Source organism: Orycteropus afer, unplaced genomic scaffold, assembly GCF_000298275.1.
Source record: "Orycteropus afer afer isolate SDZICR_OR568_19922 unplaced genomic scaffold, OryAfe1.0 scaffold00002, whole genome shotgun sequence".
Lineage (NCBI taxonomy): Eukaryota > Metazoa > Chordata > Mammalia > Tubulidentata > Orycteropodidae > Orycteropus > Orycteropus afer.
Window position 1 is genome coordinate 10766126 of NW_006921589.1, and position 27201 is coordinate 10793326.

The 27201-nt window shown below is 50.5% G+C and overlaps 3 protein-coding genes across 3 annotated transcripts; 2 read left to right on the forward strand and 1 right to left on the reverse strand.

Annotated features, from left to right (window-relative positions):
* Positions 1–5071: 5071 nt before the first annotated feature.
* On the reverse strand, positions 5072–9964 carry RETREG2 (reticulophagy regulator family member 2). Its single transcript, XM_007959376.1, has 9 exons — positions 9684–9964; positions 9288–9394; positions 8556–8586; positions 8052–8187; positions 6947–7031; positions 6498–6641; positions 6241–6335; positions 5927–6062; positions 5072–5682 (listed from the first exon to the last, which is right to left on the reverse strand). Exons 1-9 carry the CDS (start codon positions 9962–9964, stop codon positions 5072–5074), a joined length of 1626 nt encoding a protein of 541 aa, XP_007957567.1.
* Positions 9965–11553: 1589 nt separating this feature from the next.
* CNPPD1 (cyclin Pas1/PHO80 domain containing 1) lies at positions 11554–15370 on the forward strand. The gene is made up of 8 exons (XM_007959384.2): positions 11554–11622; positions 12033–12141; positions 12668–12749; positions 12915–13035; positions 13121–13249; positions 13808–13869; positions 14261–14378; positions 14825–15370. Exons 1-8 carry the CDS (start codon positions 11554–11556, stop codon positions 15368–15370), a joined length of 1236 nt encoding a protein of 411 aa, XP_007957575.1.
* A 2700-nt stretch (positions 15371–18070) lies between these two features.
* SLC23A3 (solute carrier family 23 member 3) lies at positions 18071–24369 on the forward strand. Its single transcript, XM_007935699.1, has 12 exons — positions 18071–18235; positions 18359–18516; positions 18629–18726; positions 18924–18997; positions 19164–19345; positions 19673–19796; positions 19942–20056; positions 21199–21452; positions 21941–22046; positions 22303–22467; positions 23887–23982; positions 24077–24369. Exons 1-12 carry the CDS (start codon positions 18071–18073, stop codon positions 24367–24369), a joined length of 1830 nt encoding a protein of 609 aa, XP_007933890.1.
* Positions 24370–27201: the final 2832 nt, after the last annotated feature.

The following is a 27201-nucleotide window of genomic DNA, read 5'->3' on the forward strand; positions in this document are numbered from 1 at the left end:
GATCTCATATGCTTGATTATTGTAATGAGTGTATTCCTTCCTGATTTTACTGTTCATCCTATAGTCCTATCATATGGCTGCCAGTTGAGTTATGGGGGGTAAGTTCAGTTCCTGGTTTGAAGGGTATCTAAGGGCCATAGCTCGAGGGTTGCACCAGTCTCCATCAGACCAGTAAGCCTGGACTTTTTATGATTGTGAGTTTTGTCACACGTTTCCTCCAACTCTTTTCAGGACCTCTTATTGTGACCCCTTTCAGAAAGGTCAGCAGTGGTAGCCAGGCACCATCTAGTTCTGGTCTCAGGGTCGTGGAGGCTGGTGTTCACATGCAAGGACACCTTTTTTTGAATGTTTTATTGTTGTTTCTCTGTATGCATGTAATTAAAAAAAAATTAGCAAGCTCTAGTTTTGTTTAAAGGGAGGATTCTTGTCTGTATCCATCTTCTTTACCTTCATTGAAAACTAAATTCTACCTGGTATATTATCAATAAAAAAAAATCTACCCAAAGATTTAATTTCTGTCCTCTCAAGTCCACCTTTCTAAACACAACCCTTTGGATATTTGAAGATAGCTGACATGACTCAACTCAGCTTTCTCTTCTTGGATTAAACACTCCCAGTTCCTTCAGCAGTTCCTCATACAATAATTCTCAGCCTTCATCTACAGGGGCCCTCTCCTGGACACACTGCAGTCTGTCCATGAGCATAGCAAGTTGTTTTCTGAGTGTTACAACTCATGCACGGTATTTGTTGTTGTTGTTATGTGCCGTCGAGTCAGCCCGACTCATAGCGACCCCTCCTTGGGTTTCTGAGGCAGTATCACTACAGAAGTAGGATTGCCCAACCTTCCTTCCGAGGAGTGGCTGGTGGGTTTGAACCGCCAGCCTTCTGGTTAGCAGTCAAGTGCTTTAGCCACTATGCTACCAGAGCTCCCTTTTATCTTCCATGTTTTGAAGACTGCATTAATGCAGTCTAGTATTACATTAAATTTATGAACAGTGACAATTAGCTATAGCCTTTAGTATGGATTACACCTCAACACAAAGAGAACAAAAATCCTCACAAGTGGACCAATAAACAATATCACAATAAATGGAGAAAAGATTGAAGTTGTCAAGGATTTTATTTTACTTGGACCTACAATCACTGCCCATGGAAGCAGCAATTGGGATCAAATGATGTATTGCACTGGGAAAATTTACTGCAAAAGACCTCTTTAAAGTGTTAAAGAGCAAAGATATCACTTTGTAGACTAAGGTGCACCTGACCCAAGCCATGGTATTTTTGATAGCCTCATATACATGTGAAAGATGGACAATTAATAAGGAAGATCAAAGAAGAATTGATGTATTTGAATTGTGGTGTTGGAAAATACCATGGACTGCTAGAAGCACAAACAAATCTGTCTTGGAAGAAGTACAGCCAGAATGCACCTTAAAAGTGAGAATGGCCATACTTGGTCTCTCATATTTTGGTTGTGTTATCATCTGGGACCAGTCCCTGGAGAAGGATATCATGCGTGGTAAAGTAGAGGGTCAGTGAAAAAGGGGAAGACCCCCAACGAGGTAGACTGACACAGTGGCTGCATGGACTCAAGAACAGCAAGGACTGTGGGGATGGCACAGGACCAGGTAGTGTTTCCTTCTGTTGTACACAGGTTGCTATGACTTGGAACCAACTCGACGGTACCTAACAACACGATTAGCTCAGTTCGAATTTGTAACTAAAATGCACCCCACTCACCTTAACAAACACAGGTAGCTAACTCTTCTTCCTTCACACTGTATTTCTACTGTTTTCTTTAACCCAATTATGTTGTGTTGTTGTTAGGTGCTGTCAAGTCAGTTCCAACTCATAGTGACCCTACGTACAACAGAACGAAACACTGCCCAGTCTTGTGCCATCCTCACAATTGCTGCCATGCTCAAACCCACCATTGCAGGCACTTGAGTCAATCCATCTCGTTGAGGGTCTTCCCCTTCTTTGCTGACCCGCTACTTTACCAAGCATAGCCTTTTCCAGGGAGTGGTCTCTTCTGACATGACCAAAGTAATACAGGTGACATTTCTGCTCATTTGCCTTTCATTCACACGAAGTTTTGTCTTATCCTTTAAATAGCCAAGATACCTGATAATGAAAAAAACCACAGTCAAACAAGTAGCAACCAGCAGACTAGGGTGAATGTGTCAAGGAGGGACTTTCATGGAATTCCAATCCTCTGAATATTTGGATCCAGCTACATACAGGCTTCTGACTCAATCCTCAAACTATGAGCTTAACATGGAAATGGATTAAAGGTTGGGCACATGGCAATCTTCATCTTTCTGATGGTTTAGTTCTATTTTTCTTGAATTGTCTATTTGTTGATAGAACTAATTTTCCTTTCTCTGAAATCTCTGGAAAACTAAAAGTTCATGTACTTCAGTGGCACAGGACAGAACCTCAACTAACTCTGAAAGGTTGTCTCACAGACAAATGTGAAACAAACTGAGAAACAATTGTCACATGACAAAAGTCAACCACAAAAAGACAGGTAGCACTGCCATATGGCACCTCCAGCTGAAGGCTGAGGACATGTACCCATAAAGGAGGCCATCTGTTCAGTTCTGGGCTTCTTCTGATGTTATTCTTCCCCAGAGGGAGGGTGGCTAAGAGTCTAGCCTTTGTAAAGCCAAGGTATTAGATTAGTTCTCTGCTCCCAAGTCCTGGAGTGTCTTCCTACTTGAACCCTATCAATGGGCAGGAGTTTACTATTCAAGAGTTTACTGTTCAAGTTTACTATTCATTCAGGAGTTTACTATTTACTATTTGCTGGAGCCAGACCATTTGGGTTTGTATCCTGGTCCCACAATTTACTAGGCTTTATAGCCTTCAGGAGGTAACCTGTTTGTAAAATGGAGTTGTCTATCTCAAGAGTTGTGAGGAAAAAAGTTACTACTTACAAATCACTTAAAACGGTGCCAAGCACTTACGCATTTGATAAATATAGCAAAGTTTCTTTAGTATTTCGGCCAGAAATGAGTTTTGATGCAGGTGAAGGTCCTCTTATCACTTGGTTTCTCCGTTATTGATAAACCAGGCTGAGCAAGTTGTTAGTATGAGCTCTGGTGGCACAGTGATTAAAGCATTCTGTCACTAGCTAGAAGGTTGAAAATCCCACCAGCCACTGCCTGGGAGTGAGGCTGGCTGCTTCTGTAAAGATTTACAGCCTCGGAAACCGCACGGGGCAGTTCTACCCTGTTGTATGGTGTCAGTATGAGTTGGAATCGACTTGATGGCAATGTTTTGGTAGTGTGGCAGTTAAGGCAGTGTATCGACTTGGCTAAGCTATGGTTTTGAGTGGTTTGGCAACTGGATATTCCCCACGATGAGATTGTCATCACCTTCATGGTGGCATCTCTTTTGAGACATTCATCAGTGGAAGGGGAGTTGCCTTTGGGGTGTGGCTTGCTTAGTGTATATGGAAAGGCTTTGAGACAGATCTTTAGCTTTTCAGCACATCTGGATAACCAGTCCCCTGCTCATCTTGGATTGTCCCTGGACTTCAGTGGTCACTTTTCTGTTTTCTGCCAAGTTTGGGCATGTTTCCTGATCTTGGGTTTGTGCCATTTTACCTGGCCACCTTGGGTTCACCAGCCTCAGCAGCCAGCAGCTGTTGATCAGAAACTTTTAGCCTACCCCAGTGAGGCAGAAACAAGAGGCAGAGCGGAAGCTGAATGTTGAGGGGCCTTTACCCAGCCCCTAGAGTTGGCACTCTGAACTTAAGACTTCTAGCCTCCTAAACTGTAAAAGAGTAAATTCCTTTTTGTTAAAGCCATCTACTCTTGGTTATTTCTGTTATAGCAGCACCAGCGAACCAAGACAGGTAGATAAACGAGGACTTCCAAAGACCATGTTAAACCTGTAGGGGATGTGGTAGAAGACAACTGTTAAGAGTCCCAAATTCCTATTGATTGGGAAGACAAGGCAATTTCCTCCTGCATACACTTTATTCACACATGCTAAATCTCACGAAACACATCACACTGTCAGGAAAGATGGCTAAGAGGAAGTTAGGGCTGTCTGGGTAATCCTTCCTTCTGGCTTTCTTTTGCACAAACGTAAACAAACAGCCAGGATTAAGACTGGGCACAAGGGGGTGAAGGGTGAGGAGGGGCAAAGCACCGGGTGCAGGGGCAGCGCACAGTGAGGCAGGCAGGCAGCAGTTCTAGCCAATCAACACTTTATTTTTCTGCTGACACCTGCACAGATGTTACCATCCACTTCCTGACCACAATAGGTCCTAGCACACTTGGACTAGCCACAGCCCAGACGTCTCCTCAGTCCTTCCTCGGACAGTGAGGAAGCTTCCGATCCCCAACCACAGCTCCTGCCCACCAGCCCCAGTGCTGTGCGTATGTGGTGGAAGGCTGCGTCAGAGGCCAGGATCAACTAGGGCAAGGGTGCAGTGGAGATGACACTGGCTAGTGACTGAGGGACACAACTATTGCTGACCCACCACCCCAAGTTTAGTCTTTATCTCCCAGACCAGGAGCCTCCCTAGAATTTAGCCAGTGCCTGCTGGGAAGGAAGAGGTGAGAAAGAGTGAGTGTTAAACTGCTAAGGATGGGTGACACAGCAGGGAAATAAAGCAGAGAAGAGCATGAGACAGGAGAGAAAAATGATAAAGTGCCTGAACTAAACAACCAAGTGGGACATGAGGGCAAAGCAGCACAGGTCCCTGAGGATAGGAGGAAAGAGGGAGGGATAGACCACCAGGGGTCGGGGCACAGTGGAATGAGAATAAAGGTGAGGCAGGGAGGCAAGTGCAGGCTGCAGGAAGGACTTCCCTAGCCCTGTTCACACCCACTAACCCAAATGTAAAATTATTTACAAACTTAAAATCGATCCCAGGCCCAGGTACTGCACCAGGCCTGGGACAGCAGGCAGGCAGGCAGGCAGGGAGAAGGTGGACTGGCTGCTAATGGGCAGCCAGCTTTCCTTCGCATTGCCCCTCCCGAGTAGTAGGGAAAGGAGGAAACAGCAACACCCCTAGCCAGGAAACCCTACTGCACCTGCACCTCCCTCCCGTGGCTCATGGTTCTGCCCTGGACTGAGCCTCTTGGTCTGACTGTACCAGAGATAGGGTGTCGGGCCCCTGGGGCTGAGCATCAGGGGGCTTTGGGGGTGTCTCTGGCCCCAGCCCCAGCTCTGCTTTCAGCTGCTCCAGCTCCCCCTGATCTAGCAACTCAAAGTCCTCAGTGGCGAGTGCCTCTTCTTCCTCGGGGGCAGGTAGAAGCTGGGGTGAGTCCTGGGGCAGAGGTGGGAGCACAGAGGGGGCAAGGACTGGGTCACTTTCAGCAAGGCAGAGTGGAGGTGACAGGGTGCTGGGTAGAGTGGTCAGGTCACCACTCACTGCCTGCAGGCTCAGCGTCTCCACTGGTACCCCTGGAGAGCACTTCACTCCATCAGTGGGGGATCCTGCCCCATTGAAGTGTGTATTCACAAAGTGAAGAGGAGAAGAGAGCCGAAGCAAGGTTTCCTTGGTTGCCCCATCTTCCTCCTCTGAGTCCAGAGCCTGCCTTGACAGGGCCAGAGAGGGGCCCAGCAGCTCTTCAGGAGGGGCTAGCTCTGCCTCCTCTCCCTCTCCCAGCTCCCGGCTCAGGGCTTCCTCCGGCTCACTTGGCAGGCTCTGCTGGTCCAAATCTGTGCAGAGAACAAAGGGTCAAGAATGGGACTGCCATGCTGATTGGCCACAACAGACCAGTCAGCTCGAGGATGAGAACCCCAGGCACAGACTGCTTGGCCAGTTCCTGGTGTTAAGATCATTCACGAGCTAGAGAAGAATTACAGGGCCAGTTCCCCAGAATGTTTATGGGGGGCCAAGAGCACAACCAGTGTCTGACAACAGAGAGCTGTAAGATCAGGAGGGGCAAAGGGCTCCCCATACCCTCAGAGACATCAGTCAGTTGTGGAGTCGTGGCCCGGGATACAGAGAAGCCGCCGCTCTCTAGGATAGAAGCCTCCTCATCCGACAGCTCTGAGTCTGTGATGGCCAAAGCCAGTGCTGTTTTCTTCACATCCACCTGCAGGAGAGCCAGGGTGAACACAACAGGTGAAGGGATACAAAACCCAATTTTCCAGGAGCCCCTTAAGTTCCACTTCCTGATCTCTGCCTCCCACCCCCTTGAGAGGTAGCAGCTTTAGAACAGCAATACCCTTTCCCAGCCTTCCACGTGCCACTTCTATCCCCTTGGGCCTCACCACTGGGGAGAAGCCAGCCAGTTCTGCCTCGCTTTCACTCTCAGTCTCTGCCAGTGGCTCGTCACCTCCTGGGGGTCCGTTCTTACCCTGTCGCTCTAGAGAAGGCAAGAGCAGCTGGGTTGTGACTAAGCAGGGACAGAGGCAGGGAACAAACAAAGCCAAGGGGCAAGAGAATATCTAAATCTCAGGGCATTTCACATGCTATACACCAAGGCCCTACCCCACTTTGGCCCTCCTGAGGTAAGGGACCCCCTTACTCCTCTTGTCGTGTTTATGATGCAGGGCATCTGCTTCTGCCTTCATGCTGTAGTCCAGCTGCATGAGTAGGGGCTCGAGCCGCGTGTACATCCTCTGGATCAGCTCATGATAAACCACAAGGGGCCACAGCAGGATACTCAGTACTATGGATTAGAGAGCAGTCATCATTCTCTACACCAGTGCCCTGAGGTATTTCGATCAACTGGCCCCTATGCATGAAGGGCAGAAGGAAGATGAAGCCCATTTCCCAGGCTGTGCCAACCTCCTCCCTCTACATCCACTGCCCTCTCCTTAGATGACTCTTTTGTTACCAACACCATAGTATCCCTGGAGACCTCTGTTAATTGGTAACTAAGCAGAGAAAGAGTACAGTCCTCTCTCTGGGTCAGACCAAGGGAAGAAGACAGGGACAGGGCTTTGAGAAGAACAGTGCGTAGACCTTACTCACAGACAATGTAGGAAATCATAATCCCTGGAACATAGTGTCCCAGAACAGCAAGCACAGCACAGCCAGAGCACACTCGAGCACAGAACTGCAGAAAAGAACAGAGTCTTAAGAAGAGCAGTGGGCTGGGGCAGTGGGCAAGTCAGTTCTGTACAGCTGGTGATGGAAGCCCCCTTCAGAAATCCTGTGATCCCAATCTAGTGAACAGAATGCCTGAAGATAACTAATTCAGGAAGTTTGTAGTAAGTACCAGCAGAGGAGAATGGTGGTAGTTACTAAAGACTTCCTGAATTAGTGGTCTTTGAGGAGCTCTAGTGGCATAGTGCCTAAGGCATCTGATTGGTAACCAGAAGACTGGCGGTTCAAACCCACCAGCCACTGTTCGGAAGGAAGATGGGGCAATCTACTCCGTAGTGATACTGCCTCGGAAACCTAAGGTGGGGTTGCTATGAGGCAGATCTGACTCGACAGCAATGAAGTTTTTTTTTTGAAATTTTTTTTTTTTTTTTTAGCTCTAGTGGCATAGTGCCTAAGGCATTTGACTGCTAATGAGAACTATTTTTTTTTTTTTTTTTTGGTAGTAAGTACAATCAAAAAACTATAATGGGACTGCTCTCCTTAGCAGGAGGTAGTGTCAGAACATCAGCTTATTTCCTGGGGCAAGCCTGCCTCTCATACCAGGCTACTGGCTGTGAATGGGACTTCAAGGAGGCAGCTAGGCCTCTCTATTCAGGGTCTCCAATCAAGAAATTCATGCGCAACACTAAAGAAAAACATAGAACCTGCAAAAACCACATAAACGTGGATTAACTTGTAGGACATTATGCTGAGTGAAATAAGTCAATCACAGAAAAACAAATACCATATTAGATCATATTGTAAAAAGCCAAGGAAAAGTTTATATGTGAAAAGAAACTTTCTTCATTGGTTACTAGGAGTGAGAGAGAAGGAAACACTTCAAAAATAAATGAATGAATGAATAAATAAATAAAATACATGTACATACATTCATTTAAAAAAAAAAGAAAGAAATTCCTGTTACTACTTTCCACCCCTCCCATGTCCCCACAATGCAGGGAGCTACTCTGTATGGCATGAGGGAGGTTACCTGAGCTGGATTCTGCCTCTTGTATTGCAGCAACTCCTGCAGATGAATCTGGAAGGTGAGCCAGCTCTCAGCCAGGTATCTGCACAACTCGGGCACACTCAGCAGGTGCGGCCGGGCGCCTGACCCCGCACCCTCACTGGGGAGACATGATATGACCCCTAGAAGCCTCAGATACCAGCTTTCTAGGCACTCAAATCCCTCTGAGAATGCCAACAGGGTCTTTAGTCTAAGGAAGTGGAAAACCCCACCTCCCAACAGCTGGCTGTCCTGGTCCTGGGAAGCCAAGCCTAGAGCACCAAGCCCTCTGCCTCAAAAGGAGCAACCACACAAACACCCACACATGAACCTAGGAGCAAGCTAACTCAATGGCTTGTTACCAGTCCATCCACTAGGCTGAGGTCTATGCCTGTAGAACATAGAGTACTGCCCTGCTCTAAATGACACTGGTACCAGTAAGCAAGACAGGATCTGGACATTTGTCTTCAAGAGGTGGCCTGCACTCACCTGTCAGAGTGTGGCTCCTCTGGGGATGATGCTATAGAGAGAGGAGGGGGACACGTTATTGAGTGGGAGGGGTCCTGGGAGACGTTCCCCTAGGCAGAATTATTTGCCCCTCCTTTGAATCCCAAAGCACTTTCTTCAGATGTCAATCACAGGAAGTACTACATTTTTATTATTGTTTGTACGTCTATCCATTTAGACTTTACCCTTCTTAAACACAGACATCACATTTTATTTGGATTTATATACCAAGCAACTCAAACACTAACTGGCCCTAGTTGCTCCAAAATGCCTATTAAATGATTATACAGTTAACAAGAAACTGCGTAAGATTAAAAATTCACCTAATTCCTACAATATCTGACCTGTTACTATAAACAGGTATATACAAACTCATTTAACCTCCACCTTTCTACAAGTACGTTGCGTCATCTTGGTCTACAAGTGAAAAAAGTGAGGGGAAAAAAGCAACTGAGTGACTTATATAAAGTCACACACACACACATGATAAGTGGCAGGGCAGAGAATGGAAACCAGGCAATTTGGCAGGAGAGTCCAATCTTAACTACACCAACAGTAACGTGGATTTTGGGAAAGCAGCAATTCTCTACTTCCAGACTGGAAGGGGGATGGTGTCTGGGAAGCAGGAGGCCTGCTGCACATTCTCCATCCTGCAGCATCAGACACAAAGTAAGTGCACAAGAGGTATTTGCTCAATGAATGAAGAACACTCACCTGGTACATCAGGGAGAAAGCGAGGCTGCCAGAGATCCACCAGAAGATAGGCCAAAAGTGAAATGCTAAGTAGGAAGAAGGGTCGAAGGGAAGACGAAGACAGCAACCTGAGAGAGACAGGCACTTCAGCAGGTGAGCGGAGAGAGAATCCTGACGCATGGTAAAAGAGAAGTGCCCAGCCACCCATGGGGGAATGGCAACCTCTAGGCTTGACTCCGCGATCCAAAGGTAATGGGGCATCCCAGGAGGGCTTCTGTCTTTAAAAGCTGGGGGGGATGAGTCACCCCTCCAGGCCTAGCGACAAGCTCCTCAGCTAGGGCAAGGATACCACGGGGCCCCTCCACGCCCCCGCTCTCCCCGCGCAGCCGGCCCCGCCCCCTCCTCCGCGGCCGTTACCAGAAGAGGCCGTTGAGCGCGGCCGCCGTGACCAAGCTGTGCAACGGCTTCTCCCACACAAGCAGCCGCTGTGCCGCCGCCAGCACCGCCTCCCATCCGCGGAGCCGCAGCCACAACGTCGTGGCCAGGCGTCCCACCGCCTCGGCCGTGGCCGCCTCCTCCTCCACCTCGCCGGTGGCCTCACCCATGCCGAGACTCAGACCAAGGCCGAGGCCGAGGCTCAGGCCTAACCCTGGTCCCCCACCCGCGCCTGCATTACCACCGCCACAGCCGCTCGCCATGGCCTCGCCGCAGCCGCCGCCCGAGCCCGCGAGGAGCCAGGGCTGCGCGGCCGCCGCCGGGGGCGCGTCAAGCGGAAGGGGGCGCACGCCGCGGACAGGGCTGCCGAGGCCTCGGCCGGGCGTCACGTGACGGCGGAGGGACGAGCCCATCACGTGACAGGGCCTAACCGCCGTGATTGGGCGGCCGGCGCCTGCGCGTAGGCCGGCTGCCGGTGACTGCACCTACGTAGGTGCGTGTTCTGGCCGCTTAAGTCGTGACCAGAGGTCTCGGGTTGGACGGTGTGGCTCCGCCTATCCTTGTTTTCCCTGCTACAGCCTTTTTTTTCCTCCTTGTGTGGGCAGGGCGGCTAGGGACTCTCATCCTGGACCGGTACCCCTGGTGGGATGCCGATCGGAGGGGCAGAAAGTGGGCTTCCCAATGCCTACTATCCCCGGTAGGATCTGGTTCTGCTGTGGGCTGGGCGGCGGCCCTCACATTACTCAACCCTTGACACCTTAGTCCCCCCAGTTGTTTTCTCCCCTCAGCGGATAAACAAACGCCAGCACGTGACCCGGTAGACTAAAGAAACAGCGTCACCTACTCAGAAAAGTTGTTTCCTCCCTATTTCTTTCTGTAAACCTCTGTCCTGCCTCCACGTATCGGAATTTCTTCCTTCTTCTTAAGAATGATACTGGGGGATTGGAGGGGATATGAAAGTTTAAAAATAAAGCCTTGTTTAGGGTGTTGTTTACTTTGGGGGGACATGTTAGTATCACTTATTTAGGTTTCCAACGTTGCACGCGCTTTATATCCCTTTAGATAATTCGGTCCTTTAAATAACCCTACAACATAATTAGTTAAGTTTACTGAAACTTTTGACATACTAAAGGCTATACAGAACAAAGGAAATTTCCCTTTCCACCTTGTCCACAGTTCACCCACGATTAACAGTTTCTGTGGTATCATTTTAGACGTTTTTAGGTATGTTGCTAAGTGTGTTGCTCCCCCTTTTTTTAAAAAAAAAAAGATTAACCTGCTGTTCCCGTTTCTTGCGTCGTTCACATTAACATTACAAAGCTACCAAATGGCCTGCCTCAAGTCCCTACTCAGTGCGGAATGGTCCCCTAGGAATTGACCCCATTTCTTGGACGAGGGCACACTGAGGCTCGGCTCGGGAGGCTTCCCCGGGAACCCAGTGAGCCCAGGAATTCGAAGCCGGAGATCGGGACGGGCGCCAGGAAGTGCAGGGCGAGACAATTCGCCCATGACTCCTCTCGCAGCTTGTAAACGCGGGACCGACGCGCCGCGAAACTGAGGCGGAGTGCACGCTTCGCAGCCGGGTCTCCTCAAGCCCGCGAGGTGAGCGCCGCGCCAGAGTCGCGGCCCCGGGTGCCCAAAGGCTCCGCCCGGGGCGGAACAGGAAGAGCCGCCCGCTCGCCGGCCTGAGCCCCGCCTGCCGCCCGCGCCGGAGGAGTGGGGGTGGACGGGTGAAGGCGGTGGCCCGCACCGGGAGGCAGGCGGGCTGGCGGACGACGGGCAGGGGTGGCTCCCAGCCCCTTACGACGCGTCCCCTTGCCTTTCTCCTTCGCAGGCGGCGTCTGGCGGCGTGATGGACCTGACAGGGCTTCTACTGGACGAAGAAGGCACCTTCTCCCTCTCGGGCTTCCAGGACTTCACGGTGAGCGGGCGACCCGCCCCTTCTCGCCTCCTGTGTCTCGGAGCTCAGACCCGGACGCTCTGCTTCAGGCCGGAGCAGGGCCGGGAGTTGTCCTGACTGTCGTGTTGGGGAGCCGGGCTGTGCCTACTCGAGGCCCCGGCTCTTGGGCCCTGAGGGAAAAGCGCCGGGTAGGGATGGGGGTGGGGTGACCAGCGAACCCTTTTGCAAGGACTTCTCCCGGGGCGCCCTCGTTGGAGAGGATTCCTGCTCCTTGCACCGTGCTGCCTTTGGCAAACAATGCAAGAAGTCCGGGCCGGGTGGGGCGGAGGCCGCATGGGCAGTCCCCTTCACCCGCTTTCCAGTCCCGAGCCAGAATCTCCATCATACCCTTCCCTGCCCTTCACCCTCCACCACCTTCCTGCCTGTTTCAGTTCCTCCCGGGACACCAGAAGCTGAGCGCGAGGCTCCGAAGGAGACTCTACTATGGCTGGGACTGGGAGGCCGACTGTAACCTGGAGGAGCTCTCCAGCCCGGTGGCAGGTGAGGCGGTGCCGTGTGACAGGCCTGTGAGAAGCATGAAAATGGGGTTGTCACCGAAAGAAAGGATCGTAGATTTTCTGGGCCTATTGTCCGGTCTCGTCACAACCAGCCTATTGGTATTTGGTTCAAGAGCTTGGTTTATGTTTCATATTCTTTTAGTCTAAGTAAAAAAGTTACTGTCTCACAAAGGTAAGTCCGTCTTTATTTGTATATCAAAAACTTTTGATTTTAATTAAACTTTTGATTTTTCAAGGGTACTTACATATCTCCAAAATGAACAAGGTACTTTTATTCTGGATAATCTCAGGTGAATGGAAAATGAGCCTTCCTGTTGGAAGACGCTGAAATTCAAACTTGAAATGGACTTTTGGTCTCGTGTGGGAGAATGTGTTCTCTGTTCGTCCTACGGTCCCGTTCCCAAGGCCTCAGCCAGGATGGCTCTGGGTCTTCTGCTGCTACCTTCTAGGTGGCTTGGCGGTGGGGAAGGCAGTTGTTGTTCACCCTGCTCTCCTTCTGCCTCTTGCAGACATTGCTGTGGAGCTGCTCCAGAAGGCAGCCCCCAGCCCTATCCGGCGACTCCAGAAGAAATACGTAGCTCATGTGTCCCGGTGAGTCTGGAATTGGGAGGAACAGGGTGAGGTGATTTGGGCCCTAGAGCAAGAGGAATGGCTATCTCTAAAGAGAAGATAGAAAAACACAAGGATGAGCATCCTAGGGGTTACCAGGAGCTGAGAGGCCCTGGGGTTTAATTACAGATTCTTTCCTCCACCCAGAGAGGCTTGCATCTCCCCATGTGCAATGATGCTAGCTCTGGTGTACATTGAGAGGCTCCGGCACCGAAACCCAGACTACCTCCAGCATGTGTCATCCTCTGACTTGTTCCTGATCTCCATGGTAAGACGCCCCCTCCCCTTCATCTCCTTGGTGAGCTAGGAGCTGGGTGTGAATGCTACCGACAAAACCGCTGCTTTCTCTGCAGATGGTGGCCAGTAAGTACCTCTATGACGAAGGGGAGGAGGAGGAGGTCTTCAATGATGAGTGGGGAGCTGCTGGGGGTGTGGCTGTGCCCACTCTCAATGCCCTGGAGAGGGGCTTCCTAAGTGCCATGGTGAGTAGCTCTTCTCTTTCTCTCATTCTGTTTCCCTGGCCCATCCTTATGTTCCTTTTGTCCTTTTGTCTTTTTTTTTGCTCAGCTTGCTATTGGATCATTTCCCTTTCTGTCTGGCCCCATCCTCCTATCTTCCCTTTCCAGCCCTTCTGGATTTTAACCGCGGCTGTAGGAGGTTCCTGGAGCAGTGAAGCCAGGACTGGGGGTTTCCTCTGTCCCTCCAGGGCCCACAGTACTTGTACACTCTGAGTCAGAGCTTGTCTTACAGATTTCTGATTATTTGCTTCCATGCTTTCTCTGTCCCGTCACCTTTGCGCTCCCTGTGGGCATAGACCATGCTCAGGGTTGTTTTCTCTCCTTGCCCTTGATGGAGGGTATGATGTGAAACCAGATAGGTGGTCATTAAACAAGTAAATACATAAAAGCATTTGGAACCAAGTCTGGCACGCAGTAAATGCCAAGTAAATGCCAGCCCTAGTGGTGGTTGTAGTTGTTGTTGTTTCTCTTGTCATCACATGACTGTGGCTCATATCCAAGTACTGCATATCCTCCCTACAGGATTGGCGTCTCTACACTGATCCTCGAGAGATCTTTGAGGTGCTGAGCTGGCTGGAGAGCTGGTAGGTTCTAGGAACTGGGAAGGATGGCTTGAGGGGTTTGGGGGCTGAGGCCTAAGTCATGGGAACTAGAGATGAGAATCCATGGAACTGGGAAAAAGGAGGAGACAAAGTAGAGAATTGCCCAAAGTAGTGGTTCCCAACTTGTCTGCCTTCTTCCTGATCACTTTTGGGAGGGTGAGATGGGAGATGCTTCTTTAAAACACAGGTTCTTGGGGCCTCACTCTCTGGTTCTGGTTCAGCAGATAGCCTAGGAATCTGTACATTTAACAAACTTCTCCCTGGGAATTTTGGGTGTTTCCTGAGGGCCGACTACGGTTTCACAGGTTATGTGGACACTGTTGGGCTGACTGCTGAGGGGCTGTGGATTCTCTCTCTCTCTCCCCTCCCCCAGTGTGGCCGAACAGCAGGGGCGCCGGCGGGGCTGGTACACCTACACGGACCTGTGTGTGCTGCTGGAGCAGCCAGCCTGGCAGCTGGCTCTGGGTTCCCTCTGCCAGCAGCTGGCAAAGGTGAGTGAGGGCTAGTGTGTAGGGTGGGATAACATAATGGAAATACCAAATGTGGCTAATAGATGGGGTTTGGGAGTAGTTGGATTAAATAAAAAACAAAAACACTGCCGTCAAGTCAATTCCAACTCCTAGTGATCCTGTAGGGCAGAGTATGATTGCTCCATAGGGTTTCCAAGACTATAAATCTTTATAGAAGCAGGTTATTGCTGCTTTCTCCCTTGGAGCAGCTGGTGGGTTCGAACTGCCAACCTTTTGGTTAGCAGCCAAATGTTTAACCATTATACCACCAGAGCTCCTGTTGGGTAAGGTGGGGTATAAATGGCTACAGAGAGCTCTAATTTGAACACAAGTTTCTAGAGATAAGGGGTAGGCGTGTTAGAAGCAGGCTTTGGGGGAAGATACTCCCAAGTATGTGAGACTGACCTTCCTTACCTTCTCTCCTGCAGCTGTCCTGCCTGTTAGCCATGGCGTATGTGAGCAGTGTGGCTCTGGCTGTGGCATCGGTGTCTGTGATACACCAGTCCTTGGGACTGTCCTGCAGCCCTCCACCCGGCCCCCCTGACCTTGGACTGGCCTCCAGGGGCCTCTTGGAGCCCTGCATACCTTCTCCTGTGCCACAGTGCCTGCCATCTCCTGCGAACATTTCCAGATGCCTAGAAGGGGACATAGGGCTACGTTCATTCTGGGGAAGTCTTCTGGCCTCCCTGACTCCCCCACCGTTGCCTCCCCCAGACCCACCTGCCCCTCCCACTCTTCCTTATAGCTGCCGCCTTTGTCAGAAACTTCGGAGAGACTTCCCAAGCTGCCGTGACTGCCACCACACCAACCGTACAGTCTCTCCTGGGCCTCCCAGTCCCTGGCACCACACCCATGGCTTGGCTCCCCCCTGGCCTTGGAGCCCGATGCCCCCTCCACTCCCCCAGCCCCAGCAATGTTCCCTTTTCAGTGTCATGGAGCTGGCCCGCCTCAAGTCCTTCATTTTCCCAGGCTAGGCAGGGCTCTGAGGAATGCATTAAGAGGACTTGGGAGTCCCTGAGAACCTGGAGGAGCCAAACTTGATTTATATCTTGTGTACCTCTCTGGGTCCTTGGCTGGTCCCCTGTCCTCCTGGTGACAGAGCTGAAGCGGTTGTGGGGTAGACAACAAGGCCATTCACTCTCCCAGGCCTCAGTGGCTGGTGCAGTGATAGTACCTGGGAAAGCTGCTCGGTGACCCAGGCCATGTCACAGATCAACAGAGGAGAAGCCCTTCTTTCTCCACCTTCCCAGGGCTCTTCTAGACTTTTGAGTTTTCTAGCGTGGGAGGGTGAAGGTGAGAGATGGGATAGGTGGGGCGAGGGAAGGAAGGACAGGTTAACTGGGGTCTGTGTGACGTCTCTGTGGCAGGAGAGCCAGGGACTGAGAAGGCTGAGGTGGCTGCTGCTGAGGGAAGGCTCTCCATGTCCATCCCTTGGGAACAGTGTAAAGGAGCCAGGGACTGTTGGGATCTTCACCCTTGACCTTTTGTCTTCCAGCCTTTCAGTGCCCAGCTCCTAGGCTTCCCTTTTCTGGTTTTCCTGGTGTTCTCTTCATAGACCTCTCTGGCCACTGCTTTGTATCTGGATTTTTCACGCTTTTGTAGAACTGAGGTTTCAATAAACAAGTTTCAATTGCACGGCCTGGACTCTTTCTTCTAGAGCAACCCTTGAAGATCTTTTGGGATCTGCCTTCTAAGCCTGCTTCTTGATCCTCTCATGCAAATTGTTTTCTCTGAACCCCTTTTCAGAACTTTCCTATTGTTAGTTGCAGGCTCCTGTTTCAAACACGTCCTGTCCCTGCTCCCAGCACACTGGGACCCCAGCCTTGCTGACCCTGAGAGGCCATGGACACTCATGGTGACTGTCATGAGGTTGGCCCTACCTTTTACATGTTTGTGTGGATCCTGAAGCACATCTGGAGAGGGGCCAAATGGTGTATGTCATCAGAGCCCCGAGAGCTCCTTGAGGGCAGTCCTGTAGACACACCACTCTGCCCTGACTTCCTCGCTGGCCTGACATGAAGTACTCTGCAAGGTTGAGAAAACTCCAAGGCTGTGTTATCACTGGAAGAAGAAAAACACATGTTCCGGGCCATTGGATTCAGAATATTTGCAACTGCTTAAGATGATCTCCAAGAGCTCTGGTAGCATAGTGCCTAAGGCACTTGACTGCTAACCAGAAGGCTGGCGGTTCAAACCCACCAGCCACTCCTCAGAAGGAAGATGGGGCAATCTACTTCTGTAGTAATACTGCCTCGGAAGCCCAAGGAGTGGTCGCTGTGAGTCGGGTCTGACTCCACGGCACATAACAACAACAAGATGATCTCCAGGAGCCCCGGTGGCACAGTGGTTAAAGCATTCACTGCTAACAGAAAGGTCGGCAGTTCACACCCGCCAGCTGCTATGTAGGAGAAAGATGTGGCAGTCTGTTTTCTCTGTAGGAGAAATGTGGCAGCTTTGGAAGACCTATGGAGCAGTTCTCAGTCCTTAGAGTGTTGCTATGAGTTCAAATTGACTCCATGGTGATGGGTTTGGGTCTGAAAGATGATCCACAGCAAGAGTGGTACTGCCCCCTAGGGAGCATTTTGGAAATTGATGTATCATTTTGGTTGCCAATGAGGATTTGAGGGGATGCTGCAGGCATTTAGTCCGGCTGGGTAGGGTACTAAACCAAACCCATTGTCAGATGCTAGACATCTTGAAATGCTCAGGATCTCCCTCAAGACAGGTCCTTCTCTAACTATAAAAAATTCCCAAGACAACTTTTGAATGACCTGCTGGAGAGACATCATGTACATGAAAAACCTGTTTATCTGAGTTTGGTGCTATCTTCCTATTTTGTGTCAACACAAAATAGCTTTTGTACATTTTCAATAAGACTGTTTTCCGGTAAAGCACTTCTATGTAAATTAAGATAAAACAGTAACTTGTTTTTCATCATTTTGCCAAGATTTTGTTTATTGTTTTGGGAAATTAGGTCACCAATGGCAGCACTGCTTGTGACATCTGCGTTGCCAGTAAAATACCTGTACGTGTTGGCATTTGTAGCTATCACATTCACCGTAGTTCTGCATATGGATGAGGGGATTGGACTACTCACTGTCTTCTGGTTTAGTTGTAGTCACGCTTTTACGTATTAAAATGCATATTATTATGAATTACTTTTCCTATATTTCTTCTTTATGTGAGGACATTATATGGAGTGGTAGTCATCGTCATGTGTGATATTAAGTATATTTTTATATTTCATTTTGAGGTAGTCAAGGGGCTTTGGTCCTGAAAGGGTTGAGAACATTGGATGCAATAGTGATAGCTCTAAATTTTGCTGAGGGGAGAATACAGTCTACAAGTTCTCCCCATGTTAATTTGCTAGGTCTCCTCACCCTCCTATCCTACTTTCCAGAGCCTGGTCTATGGGTAGGGGATCTGGATGGAGATTCTTGTGGGAGGGGTCCAGAACTTGGCTCCCCAGTTAATGGGTGATGAAGTTTGCACAAGAGCTGGGCAAAGGTGAAAGGGCCGTGTCCTGCCCCAAATCTCTCATCCCTTCGCTCCGCTTCGTTGACACCTCCACCCCCTCCCCACCCCAGGCAGCTAACTCCACCCAAACTCTGACCTCTTCCTCTCTTCTTAACTCTGGCCCAGGGCAGCCAAGACCAGCTAGAGGCCAGGGCAGCATGAACCGATCACCCGCACATCCCAACCAACTCCGATCTGTGGGCTCCCAGGATGCCCTGGCTCTCCAGCCATCACCCCTTGCTCCCCAGAGCCTCTCATATCCATCTTGGGCCTCTCTGGGTGGGCCTCCTCCCTGGGGCTTCAGCTGTCTTTTGGCTCTGCAGGTAGGAGCCAGAGGTGCAGGAGCTGGTGCTGGCTGAAAGGGTGTTGGTGGGGGAGGGTAGCGTGGCATGAGAGACCCTCTTGGGAGAGCTGCATGCCTGAAGACCACCTCGCCTCCCCTGCAGCATCTCGTTGTCCTGGCTGCTCTGCTCTGTGTCTCCCACCTGCTCCTCCTCCGCAGCCTCCCCCCAGGAGGACTCTCTTACTCCCCTGCCCAGCTCCTGGCCTCCAACCTCTTTTCGAGTGGTGTGTCTACTGCCTTGCAAACTTGGATGGGCAGCAGGTAAGGCATCTCCCTGGAAGAGGGAGTAAGGGCCCTGGAGGGTAGCAGCCACTGCGGGAGCCCTGCTGGCTGCCACATGTGTCCAGATCTGCCAGACCTGGTATTTCTACAGGTTGCCCCTTGTCCAGGCCCCATCCTTTGAGTTCCTCATCCCTGCCCTGGTGCTGACCAGCCAGAAGCTACCTAAGGCCATCCAGACACCTGGGAACTGTGAGCACAGAGCAAAGGCATGGGGTGAGGGTGGGCTGGGTGCTAATCTGAGCATAGGGTGAAGTAGGGGCAGGATTGAGATTGGGCAATGATGGGACTTCTAAGCATTCTAGGGGCCAGGCATCAGCTAGGAGAGTAGAGCTGTGGGGCTCCATCTTACCCACCTTTCTCTTCTCTGTGCTCCAAACCTTGCCCAGCCTCCCTCGTGCTGCGCCTGTGTCGGGGGACTGGCTGCCAGGGCCTGGAGCTCAGGAACACTTCTCTCCGAGAGGTGAGTTCCTGGGGAGCAGAAGAGCTAAAGTGGAGGATTGGGAGGCCCTTGTTTCCATTATGCTGGGACTGAGATGCTCTGGGGGAAGGAATTGGGAGAGGGACCTGGGAGGTCCAGGCTGAAGTCAACCTGATTGAGAGCAGTGTCTTCTCTTCTACTTCCCCAGGTGTCTGGAGCGGTGGTGGTGTCCGGGCTGCTGCAGGGTACACTGGGGCTATTGGGAGGCCCTGGCCGCTTGTTCCCCCACTGTGGACCCCTAGTTCTGGCCCCTGGCCTGGTTGTGGCAGGGCTTTCTGCTCACAGGGAGGTGGCCCTTTTCTGCTCTGTTCACTGGGGCCTGGCCTTGCTGTACGTGAGTCCTAAGAGGTGTGGGATGGTGACCAGTGGGGTGTGTGGAACTAGGGGAGGGTGGAGCTGCTGGCCCAATCAGATTTGCCAGCCATCTGTGTGGGACAACACGTTTTGGATTTTGAATCCAAGATTTTTCCCCTGATTCATCTGGTCTCCCTGACTTTCCTGCTCCTCCCACTGTCCCCCAAAGGTGTCCTTCCTACCTCTTCTGCAGGGGTTTTCTTCTTTGGGGCCCATTTTTAGGGCACTCTGCTCACTCCACTTCTACTGACACCCTGTAGGATGTTGCTTCATCTGGCTCCTAAAGGCCTTTCTTTGTCCTAGGCTTATCCTGCTCATCGTGGTCTGTTCTCAGCACCTGGGCTTCTGCCATTTACCCCCATGGCCCTGGAGGCCAGCTTCAGCCTCTCCAACGCCTGCTCACATCCCTGCCTTTCGGCTCCTATCGGTATGTGGGGGCCTGAGCAGGGCACTCGAGGTTAGTGGGGCTGGCATGGAAGGCCTGCTAACTTTTGGCTTCTGTCTATCCCTCCAAGGCTGGCTCAGAAGGTTCTAGGGGATAGGTTCTCTTCTGTCCTTGTTTTGCCCCTCAGGTACTCATCCCTGTGGCCTGTGTGTGGATCCTCTCTGCCATTCTGGGCCTCAGCACTATCCCCCTAGAGCTGTCTGCCCCCACTGAGGCACCATGGTTTTGGCTGCCTCACCCAGGTCAGTTTTCCAGTCCTCTGTCCTTTACTCACATAAAGGTGTTTGTTTATTCAAACTCAAAGATTTTATGGGCTTCTTTCGAGTTAAATCCTGTGTCTTCTCAAAACATATGGGAAGGAGACACTGAGCTTCTGTTAAGGGTGATGGTATAATTTGGGAACAGATAAGGTGATGGTTAAACAACATGAGCATAATATCACTGAACTGTACACTGAAATGTCAAACATTTTGTTGTATGTATATTTGTTACAATAAAGAAAACAGATAAAGGAGTTGCCAATTTGAGGGTTAATTTCAGCCCCTCACCCCAGGTCTTTTATTTGGGCCAGTGTTCAAAAAATCTATAGTTTCTACAACTTCCCCCAACTCCTTATTGATATTTCTTTTACCCAATTTACACTTTTATGCCATCTACTCCTATAGTCATTTGACTTGGTGACCTATGTATCAAGTTTGCTTTTGAGGCATTATATATGAAATTTGTTCATTCATTTAGTAAAGATCTCTGTTGAGTAAATAGTAAAGTGCCTAGTAAAGCACTCTGTTGAGTGCTGACTATGTACGAGGCATGGGATAGGGGACACAATGATGACACTGTACCTGCCCTAACTAGATAGTCACCCAAATAAATGAAAAATTGCAATTGTGGTAAGTGTAATAAAGAGGTGATGCATTTGTGTGAGGAAAGTTTATGGGGGAATTTAACTTTGTCAGGCAAGGCAGGAAAGGTATACTTGAGAAGTGATCATTGAGCGGAAATGTAAAAGATGAGTAGAGGATAAATGGATGAAGGCAAGAGGAAAGAGCATTCTAGGCAGTGAGAACAGCACATGCAAAGGTCCTGTGGTGGGAGAGAGCACAGCAAGTACAAGAGCCTGAAACAAGGCCAGTGTGTTTGGAGTGAAGGAAGTGAGGTGGAGTGTGGTGGGAGATGAGACTGGAAAGAGAGGTAAGGGTCAGAACAAAGGGACTTTGTAGACCAAGGAAATGGGCCTTTATCCTAAGAGTTCAGTTGTTTTGTCCCAAGACATTGTCTTCAAAGACAACCAGGCATCTAGGGTTCTTGTGGCACAGGCGGTTGGCAGCAGGGAGATGCTCCAGACTTGAGTTTGGCCCCCAAACCACTCTTTCTTCCTTCCCAGGTGAGTGGGACTGGCCCTTGCTGACGCCCACAGCTTTGGCTGCAGGCATCTCCATGGCCTTGGCAGCCTCCATCAGCTCCCTGGGCTGCTATGCTCTGTGTGGCCGGCTTCTGCGTCTGCCTTCACCACCTCCACATGCCTGTAGTCGAGGGCTAAGCCTGGAGGGTCTGGGCAGTGTGCTGGCCGGGCTGCTGGGGAGTCCCATGGGCACTGCATCCAGCTTCCCCAATGTGGGTACAGTGAGTCTTACGCAGGTATGATTCTCTAACTTGGGATGGGGGAGCTGGAGGTGCAGGAGAGGGAAGGGAACTCACACTGATTGTGAGCTGTGCCCACCACTCTGCCAGGCTCTCCACGCCAGTTGTCTCCCCTAGGGAGGTGCTTAGGAGTGGTATGCAGAACTGGAAGTGTGGGGAGGACATGTTGAACTCCTATACGTCAGGTACTGTGTCAGGGCTAGAGTTCCAGGGAACAGTCAGACAAAGTCGCTGTCCTCTTAGGGGACTTCATGGAAGGAGAGGCTGACAAAACCAAAAATTCCAGAGTGATAAGTGCTATTAAGACAACAAAGCAGGGTAATGGCTGAGTAAAGGGGGAAACTTTGGATAGAGTGGTTGGGGGTGCTTCTTGGAGGAGGTAACATGTGAGTTGGGATCTGGATAATGAGAAGGAGGTGGTCACGTGAAGACCTGGGAAGAGTCCGAGGAGGTAGCTGTGTTTTCTAGTGTGTCTTTTTCACTAGGCTGGATCCTGGCGAATAGCCTACCTGGTGGGGCTGATGTGCATGGGACTTGGGCTCTCTCCCCGGCTGGCCCAGCTTCTCACCACCATCCCGCTGCCTGTGCTTGGTGAGTGGATGTACCAGCAGAGCTGATATTGAGCCTGTAGCCACCGGGATAGGCCAACCAGTTGTTCATGGCTTGCACTGTAGCTTTCTGAATATCCTAGGATCTTGGCCTCTTGACTGGGCTTCTGGGATTCTTGCAGAATCAGAAACAAGCCTTTTGGTTGTTTCTCCTCTCCCCCAACACCTGCCCAGCCTTGCGCTACCCCGTTCCGTGCCAGCCCTCCCCCAACCCCCTGGATTTATTCCATACAACACAGGTGGGGTGCTAGGAGTGACGCAGGCTGTGGTTCTGTCTACCGGATTCTCCAGCTTCCATCTGGCTGACATTGACTCTGGGCGAAATGTCTTCATAGTTGGCTTCTCTATCTTCATGGCCCTGCTGCTGCCAAGATGGCTTCGGGAAGCCTCGGCCCTCCTCACAGGTGGGGGAAGTGGAGAGGGGAGGAGGACCAGCCCAGGAGTGAGAACGCAAGGGTCTGAGGTCTCTGGCTCTGGACTCCTATCCCCACCACACCTTTCTCTGGGCTTTGGTGGAAACAATTAATCCATTTGTTTAAAAACATTGTTTAGCACCATGTTAACCACTTGGGATACAAAGATGCCTCTACATGTTAGAGTTTAGTAAAAAAAGATGAGATGTGTAGGAAAAGAAAACAAAACCCAGAAGACTTCAGATAAAGAGCTGTGGTGCTCAACAATGAGAGAGATGGCTTCTATTTGAGAGGATCCAGATAGTTTTCATGGAGAAAGTAACAGTTAGCTGGTTTTTTTTTTTTTTTTTTTTTCCTTCTTCACATTCATCTAGTCTTGAAAGACCCATCCCATTCTGACTCATAGTGACCCCCATAAAGTTTCCAAGGCTGGAAATCTTTATGGAAGCAGACTGCCTCATCTTTCTTCCACAAAGCACTTGGTGGGTTTGAGCCACCCACCTTAGCAGCCCAATGCCTTAATCACAGTGCCACTGGATCTCCTTAGTCTTGAAGGACAGTAAGATATAAAATATATTTTGTGAGAACAAGATCATCCTGATGAAAGAATCATCATAAACAAAGCCATAGAAGTAGAAAGTTTTAGGGCATATCCTGGAAGCAGCAAATGGCTTAGTTTGTCTAGAGCAACGGTTCTCAACTGGAGGTGATCCTATTCCCCAGGAGACACTTGGCAATGCCTGAAGACATTTTGACCATCACACATGGGGCTAGGATGGGTGGATGTTATTGGCACCTGGTGGGTAAAGGCTAGGGATGCTGCTAAACATTCTACTATGCACAGGACAGACAACAAAGAATTACCCACTGCCATCAATTCCAACTCATAGTGACTCTATAGGACAGAGTTGAACTGCCCCATAGGGTTTCCAAAGCTATACATTTTTATGGAAGCAGACTGCCACATTTTTCTCTTGTGGAGTGACTGGTGAATTTGAACCACCAACCTTTCAGTTAGCAGCTGAGCACTTTAACCACTATGCCACCAGGGCTTCTCAACAAAGGATTACCCTGTCCAAAATCTCAGTAGTGCTGATGTTGAGAAACCCAGGTTAGAGCAGAGAAGGTAACAAGTGGGAGATAATGTTGGAATAAGATTAGGAAGGTGCCTGGCACACTGAAAGCATGTCTGCAGGGCATGTGGATGCTCAGAAGATAGGGTGTTGAGCAGGGATCTTGTGTGTAGGGGCTGGGTATAGGACGTGTAGAGTAGAGGGACAAAGGTAGGGGAGGATAGAATGACAATTCAGAAAGAACTGTCCTTAGTCCAAGACTTAGATTTACCCTGGAAGGGTAAGAGTTTCTGGCCTTGGTTGGTATCAGAGTTCCCCTCCTGTCTGGCCCTTGTAGGCTGGAGCCCCTTGGATGTGTTACTGCACTCACTGCTGACAGAGCCCATCTTCCTGGCTGGACTCTTGGGGTTCCTTCTAGAGAACACCATTCCTGGTAAGATGATCCCAGGCCATAGCAGATTGGGGAGTGGCCAGGAAATTATCACTCCTTGGTTTGGACAATGGCCTGACTAATCTCTCTTTTGTAGGCACAAGGCTTGAGAGAGGCCTAGGTCAAGGACTTCCATCTCCTTTCATTGCCCAGGAGGCTTGGAAGCCTCAGATGTCCAGAGAGAAGGCTGCTCAAGAGTATGGGCTTCCTCTCCCCATCCAAAACCTTTGCTCCTGCATCCCCCAGCCTCTCCCTTGCCTCTGCCCACTGCCTGAGGACTTTGGGGATGGGATTCGGGCTCTCTCAGAAGGAGAGCCCTCTGAGCCAGGAGAGACAGCAGACTTGCTGCCTGGCTTTGGGGAGCCAAGCCCTGGGCTTAGGTCCCAGTAATTCCAGGATGCCTACTGCTGTTTGGTTAGTTCAGCTTGCTGGGGAGTCAGCTCCTAAACTGTACTTTCTCTTAGGGAGAGGATGTGCATGTGTGTGTGTGTGTGTGTGTCTAACCTGGGCCCATCTAAAGGTCCCATTTCCCACTAGGTGTGTGCTTTTCTTTCTCTTAATTAGGCCTAACTGTTTCACATCTTTCTCTAGAGTGGATGGTGTGTTTGAACCACTGACCTTTTGATGGTTTATTGGGTCATGAATGAATGAGATTTTGCCTGTACAGTATCAAAGCCATTTGAATCCTAGTATTCAATTAACCAATATTTATTGAGTGCCTCCCATGTACAAAGTCTTAGAACTACAGATATGAACAATACAGGGTCCCTACCCTCCTCAAAAGCACTTAAAGACCTTTGTGATTATTAACTAAAATGCAAAGCAGAAGGCAATCAGTCTGTAATAAAGATTAGAATAATGCTCTCAGAGCAAAGAGGAAGGAAAAATTCATTCTGATTGGTGGTTAAGTGGGAAAGACTTGACAGAAGAAGGGGCGCTGAGGTTGGCTTTGATTAAATGGGGAAATGGGTGGAGACACTTTTTCAGGCTTAAGTATCAGCTTGAGCAAAGCCATGAGTTGTATGTAGTAAGTACTGGATGAACGGAGAGTTTTCAAGTTTCTCAGTGGTGACGGAACATAGTAAGTATGGAGATGGAGAAATGAGGCAGGAGAGGACAGACAGCAGAACATAGTAAGTATGGAGATGGAGAAATGAGGCAGGAGAGGACAGACAGCAGAACTTAGGCTTAGGGAACTCCTCCCTTAAACGACTCTAGTGCTGGTGAGGACCTGAGATACAGTTAAGTTCAATCCCCTCATTTTACAGAAAAGAGGCTGGACAAGAAGCAGTGGGAAGGATTGAGTTTATTGACAAATCCAAACTTCGGACCCCCATCCTACGCTTCCTTCGGTGTTCTTTCTACTCCGTTAGCGTGACTCAAGGACACTATCCTCTCTCCATTAGAGGGTTGCCCACCCTCTCCCCCAGTGTTCCAGGCCCAGGTGGCCTGCCAGCTCTGTTGTTGTTGTTGTTGTTGTTATTTGCCATCGAGTCGGCCCCGACTCATAGCGACCTCTCCTTGGGTTTCCGAGGCAGTATCACTACGGAAGTAGGAATGCCCAACCTTCCTTCCGAGGAAGGTTTGAACCGCCAGCCTTCTGGTTAGCAGTCAAGTGCCAGCTCTGAGCTTCCCTTTAATCAGCTCAGCGGGCCCAGAAGCCCCGCCCACGTGAGGCCTGGGCTCCGCCCGGATGTCCCAAGGCCCTGCCTCCTCATGTTGGGGGGTAGTCTGCTTCTACTCTAGGCCTTTCGGTTTGCACTGGCGGCTGCTGCGGGGAGGGTGGGAGTTCTCGCGGCCGCTGACGGTAGGTGGGATCGGCCTCAAGTTAGGGCCGGGGCCTAGGTCTGGGTTGGGTGGCAAGGGACACCTCAAGTCCCGTGTGTGGGCTGGGCGGGCACAGCCACTGTCTCCCAGAATGGACCGCGAGCGGCCAGAATTCTAAGAGAGGCCCGCAGGAGTGGGCGGTGCCGCGCGTGCTGCGCGTGCGCAATAAGCCTCCCGGCTGCCGGGCGGGGTTTGCGAGGCTTGAGTGTGTCTGTTTCTTGGCGGGCTGCGTGGTGTGACGGGGCTGTCGATTGTCTTTGTTACTCCTTGAAGGTCCCAAGCTGGACTTCAGTGCAGCTGGTGTTATAGAAATGGGAAGGCGGTTGGCCATGCGCCTCCTAGCGAAGGCAGATGGAAACGACGCCAGGCAGGGCTCCTTGGATGCAGCTGTGGTGATTGTACCGAGGGTTTGTCATAGCCTAGAGGGACAGGCGTAGCCCAGGTGGTCGGTCACCGGAGCCTTGCTGCCCTCTTCAGGGTGTCAGAGGAACTGCTCCTGTGAAAGGGGCCCACGGCTGAGGGCTGGCGACCCCCACCCCCACTGTTACCCCTTAGCGACCCCCCTCCACACAGTCATATTAAAAGGGTGAATCTGATTAAGGTGAATGCTAAAGGCGGCTTTGAAGGGGGAGGGAGAGATGACATTTAGGAGCCATATACTTAGAACAGGACCTGCAAGGTGGAGCAGCTAACTCCTAATTAGCCAACTCCTTTATGGGAACAGTTGGTCCTGTTGTTAGGTGCCGTCCGGTGGGTTCGGACTCACAGAGAACCTGTGTACCACAGAATGAAACACTGCCTGGTCCTGCGCCATCCTCACAATTGTTACTATGTCTCAGCCCATTGTTGTAACCACTGTCAGTCCATCTCGTTGAGGGTCTTCCTCTTTTTCGCTGTCCCTCTACAGTTGGCCCTGGCCTTCTTGTAAACACCCCACCTCTCTCCCAAAAAAGTCCGAGGATTCTGAGCTTCCCTGCTTTCCGAAGTATTTTTCACGTGTAACGTACTCCAGTGGCGGAGTGCCTAAGGCGTTTGACTGCTAAGCAGAAGGTTGGCGGTTCAAACCCACCAGCCACTCCTTGGAATGAACATTGTGCAATCTACTTCCGTAGTGATACTGCCTCGGAAACCCAAGGAGGGGTTCCTGTGAGTCTGAAATGACTGGAGGGCAGTGAGTTTTTTTTTTTAACGTACCCAGGTGCATAGCACTCATAGGAGACTAACGCTGGGGGGGGGGGGGAAGGATGGGGATTTTAAAAAACCTTATAATGTGTGCATTATTTGCTTAAAAATACAGTTGTTATGTTGGTCTAGTCGGCTCCAACTTACAGTGACCCTATGCACAACAGAGTGAAGCATTGGCCATTTGCGGAGCTCTGGTAGCATAGTGGCTAA

Coding starts and splice junctions, on each gene's coding strand:
- RETREG2 (XM_007959376.1), bottom strand. CDS start 9,964: ATGGCGAGCGGCTGTGGCGGTGGTAATGCAGGCGCGGGTGGGGGACCA. Junction 6,336..6,497: donor TCATAAACACGACAAGAGGA/GTAAGGGGGTCC, acceptor TGCCTTCTCTAG/AGCGACAGGGTAAGAACGGA. Junction 5,683..5,926: donor ACTGACTGATGTCTCTGAGG/GTATGGGGAGCC, acceptor TTCTCTGCACAG/ATTTGGACCAGCAGAGCCTG.
- CNPPD1 (XM_007959384.2), top strand. CDS start 11,554: ATGGACCTGACAGGGCTTCTACTGGACGAAGAAGGCACCTTCTCCCTC. Junction 11,623..12,032: donor CGGGCTTCCAGGACTTCACG/GTGAGCGGGCGA, acceptor TGCCTGTTTCAG/TTCCTCCCGGGACACCAGAA. Junction 12,142..12,667: donor GCTCTCCAGCCCGGTGGCAG/GTGAGGCGGTGC, acceptor TGCCTCTTGCAG/ACATTGCTGTGGAGCTGCTC.
- SLC23A3 (XM_007935699.1), top strand. CDS start 18,071: ATGAACCGATCACCCGCACATCCCAACCAACTCCGATCTGTGGGCTCC. Junction 18,727..18,923: donor CATCCAGACACCTGGGAACT/GTGAGCACAGAG, acceptor AACCTTGCCCAG/CCTCCCTCGTGCTGCGCCTG. Junction 18,998..19,163: donor GGAACACTTCTCTCCGAGAG/GTGAGTTCCTGG, acceptor CTACTTCCCCAG/GTGTCTGGAGCGGTGGTGGT.